This window comes from Grammomys surdaster, unplaced genomic scaffold, assembly GCF_004785775.1.
Source record: "Grammomys surdaster isolate TR1022 unplaced genomic scaffold, NIH_TR_1.0 238, whole genome shotgun sequence".
NCBI classification, from domain to species: domain Eukaryota; kingdom Metazoa; phylum Chordata; class Mammalia; order Rodentia; family Muridae; genus Grammomys; species Grammomys surdaster.
In genome coordinates, this window is record NW_021604683.1 from 4358830 (window position 1) to 4362811 (window position 3982).

The 3982-nt window shown below is 39.6% G+C and overlaps 1 protein-coding gene across 1 annotated transcript in view; it reads left to right on the plus strand.

The window, feature by feature from the left end:
• Positions 1 to 3699, plus strand: part of Polr3k (RNA polymerase III subunit K) — a 4246-nt gene extending 547 nt beyond the window's left edge. The window contains exons 2-3 of the mRNA XM_028774090.1: positions 1198 to 1285; positions 2881 to 3699. Coding sequence (XP_028629923.1) covers positions 1198 to 1285; positions 2881 to 3008 — 216 coding nt within the window. The 3' untranslated portion in view covers positions 3009 to 3699. The remainder of the gene's footprint in view (positions 1 to 1197; positions 1286 to 2880) is intronic.
• Positions 3700 to 3982: the final 283 nt, after the last annotated feature.

The following is a 3982-nucleotide window of genomic DNA, read 5'->3' on the forward strand; positions in this document are numbered from 1 at the left end:
TCCTCCTCCTCCTCCTCCTCCTCCTTCTTCTTTTTTAAGTTACTACAGGGACTTCCGCCTCTAGCTCTCCGTTGTCCACTGTCCCTGGCGTGCCAGACTCCAGTCCGCTCCTCAGCTCTGATTTCAAATCTTCTGTTTCTTTTCGTTACTTTTTTGCTCCCAGCCTCTGTCGTTATTCTTGAGAATCTTCACCATGTACGCAGTAGTGTTAGGCCCTTCCTTTTGCCCGAGTCATTCTTACACAGACACACTTCACACTTACTTATTCTCCCCCGCTCCTCTCGTGTATGTGTGCTTGTATGCCTCTCTGTTTCTCTCTTCCTATTTATCTCTCTCCCTCTCCTCTTTTAAAATAGTGGCTACCTAACTTAAATTCCAGCCCTTGTGGCTGTTGAGGAATGCCTATAATTCTAGCACTTGGAGAGGCTGCGGCAGGAGAATAGGTTCAAGGTTCACCTGGGTTGCATAGCACACACACCCACCCCCTACACAAGCACAGAAACAAAACAAACACCAGCTTTCGCTTTATTCTCATTCCTTTTCTATTTTTCACAGAATTCATTGCCTTCTAATATTTTATATCGTTGTTGCTACTTTGTGTGTGTGGTACTTGCGTTAGAACCCAGAAAGCTCTATTTCCAGCCCTTGGTGATTTGTTCCTCAACTCCTGTTTTACCTCACTGTCCTTAGTTCAGTGGTTGCAGATGTGCATATCTGGACCTTGGTGACACATCATTTTTAGTGTTTGCACATTAGAGCTGTATGGTAGTAGTTTAGAGTCTGGATTTGTGGTAAGATGAGTTGTGACATAATTTTGACATTAGAGGGATGCCTGATAAAGTTAGGAAAGCAGCCAAATGTGACCTGGGGAGTGTCGGTATACCCAGCTAAATGACTTCATTTGTCTGTCTTTCCTATTGGATTATTAGGTGTCTTAGGGGTATGAGAGAAGAGCAAGGTTTTACTAGGCTGTTTTTTCTTTCTCCTCTGTCTGGTGTTTCCTTCAGTTTCTAGAGGCCTTTGACATTGTGCTGTTTTGGGGACATTCCAGTCACAAAACCCCTACATTTTGGTGGCTCACACTGCTCTTTGAAGAAGATGAATTTTGTAGAGGGAATACTGGAGGGAGGTTGTGGTTTGGTGGCCCACTCGTAAAACTGTACAATTACTTCAAACCTGATGGCTTGTTTCTGTTAGGTAACAAACAGAAAGTATCCAAAGCTAAAAGAAGTGGATGATGTGCTTGGTGGAGCAGCTGCCTGGGAGAATGTGGACTCTACTGCAGGTGAGGGTTTTTCCATGACAGCCAGTGACTCTACCCTGTTTATTATTACTCATTATTATATTTATTATTACATATAATAATGTATTATATATGTGGATGTATTAAAAAAATTTTTAAAGTAGGATCTTTGAAGTTACCATACTGATACCTGAACTGTTGTTTCATTTAGATTCTCAAGTCAGATATGGACAAGTATGATTAAAAATAAATCTGGTAGATATTCTCTTTTTGAAGCAAATTTGGAGTTCATTACAAAAAAGTTTCAACATTGATTTAAACATAGTTGTTGAGAAGGGGAGAGAGATCCATGCTCTAGTGGGTGTGGGCTTTTCAAGAGAGTTATGTTGTATGTATTTTCAAATACCAACACTGAAAAAATGATTAGCCCTAGTATTTTATTTTATTTTTATTTTATTTTTTATTTTATGTGTTAAAAAAAAAACTTTAACTGGGGGCAAAGCATGGTTGCTCAAGCTTATAATTCTGGTGCTCTCTGGGTGGAGGCAGAGTGCTCAGTGCTTATCTGTGCTTCATGAGACCCTAGCTCAGTCAGTCTGCCAACCAATAAATAGTTGTGGGGCAGGATTTCAGTGGTTAAGAGTATAGGACTGGGTTTCCTTTCCAACTTCTATGGCAGCTCAGACCTTCTGTACTTGTAGTTTCAGGTGATCTAATGCCCTCTACTGGCATCCAAGGGTACTGCATGAACATGGTGCACAGAATACCTGAAGGCAAAACATGCACATGAAATAATTTTAAAAAATTAAAAAGGGGGGTGGGGTGTATTTGCAACTTTGGGTATTAGAAAGTAATGTTTACATCTTGGTTTATATTTGATAGACTTAAATGTGATAATGGAATGAAAGAAGATGACCCTAAATAGTACCTGTTTTAAAAGGAAGATCACATGTGTGATTAGCAGTCTTTTCCTCTACAGATCTTCTATGTTGGAAGTTATCATTAGCTAGGTGTGGTAGTATAACTGAGAGATGGAGACAGGAAAATCAGAAGTTCAGTTTTATCTTAGCTACATAGTGACTTTGAGGCCTTCCTCAAGAACTTGTTTTATAAAAGCATCAAAAGTCCTGAAAGTTGAGACTGAGTAGAGGCTTAAAGTTTTTGTTTGTGTGTTTGTTTTTAATCTATTTGTTTATCTTCATGATAGAATCTTGGTATGTATTACAGGCTGGCTTTATAGCAAGCCTCTTACTTCAGTTTCCCATGTGCTAGATTATAGCTGTTTGCTATCTCAGTGGGCATGTATTTTTGTTACATTCCCACAAAACAGACTATAATAGACCCTCACCATGCTTTTCCAGCCACTCTTCAACCTGATTTGAGAAAGGAAGTAAAACCCAGGGATAGAAGGGGAAAGGTGTTCAAAAAAACTTTAAGCCTCTATTAATTTTCCAATTCCGTTGCTTTTGTTGCTTTTATAAAACAACAAAATTATTATTGATTTGCTGTGGGAAGGATGTTGCTATTGGCAAGCTCACTATTGGCAAGGGACTCTAGATGAGCATGGGGATGAGATGTTTACCCACACTTAACAATGTTTTTGTAATGTGGATAATTTGTTTTTTTCTGTTTGTCAGAGCCGTGTCCAAAATGTGAACATCCCCGTGCCTACTTCATGCAGCTTCAGACCCGTTCAGCAGACGAGCCAATGACTACCTTCTATAAGTGCTGCAATGCTCAGTGTGGACATCGCTGGAGGGATTAAGGGCAGGACTTGCCTAGCTGCAAGCATGAATTTTGTGTACTGAAGGTCTTTGCTATATGATAGGAAGCTGACTCTACTGTGGTGAAGGACCAGGGTGAGACTTAGCTCATCTGCAGGTTAGCAGATAAAGTCCTTAATATATAGGCCTCAGGTCCATGGGAGATAAACATAAGGATGCTCACTTGGATTCAGGTCCTGTTCCTTACCATTCAAACTAGGAACTTGGTTTGTAGTCAGTATTTTTTTTGTCAAGACAGGTTTTCTTTGTGTGGTCCTTGCTATATAAACTAAGTTGACCTTGAACTCAGAGATCCACCTTCCTCTGCCTCTGGAGTACTGGGGTTAAAGGTATATGCCAGCACTGCCAATGATAATCTTGAACTGTCTAATCTTTTTTCCTCCGTCTCAGAAGTGTTAGGATTATAAGTATGTGAACTATTTTCATTTTATGCAGTGCTGGGGATTAAACTCTGAGCCTCATACATGCTAAATAAGCACGCTACCAACTGAGCTATATCTCTAACCCTTTTTTTCTTTCTAGAGAAATTATGAAACTATAAAAATACTGAAAATCATTTTAAAATTCTGGAATTATATGAGTCATATTGTGTGATTAGTAACTAAACAAAACTATTCTGTGAATTGGACTTTCTGGATTGTTTTGGTAGGAATTTAAAAGTAACAAAAAACATTTTCTTTTTTGTTGTTGTTGTTTTTTTTGTTTTGTTTTTTTCGAGACAGGGTTTCTCTGTGTAGCCCTGGCTGTCCTGGAACTCACTCGGTAGACCAGGCTGGCCTCGAACTCAGAAATCCGCCTGCCTCTGCCTCCCAAGTGCTGGGATTAAAGGCGTGTACCACCACCGCCCAGCGAAAAACATTTTCTATTGCCAGCTTTGGAAAAAGTTCTACAGTAGAGCTTGTACCTAGCATTTGAACACCATCCAAAACTCTATTTCACCTCAATAAATTTAGAA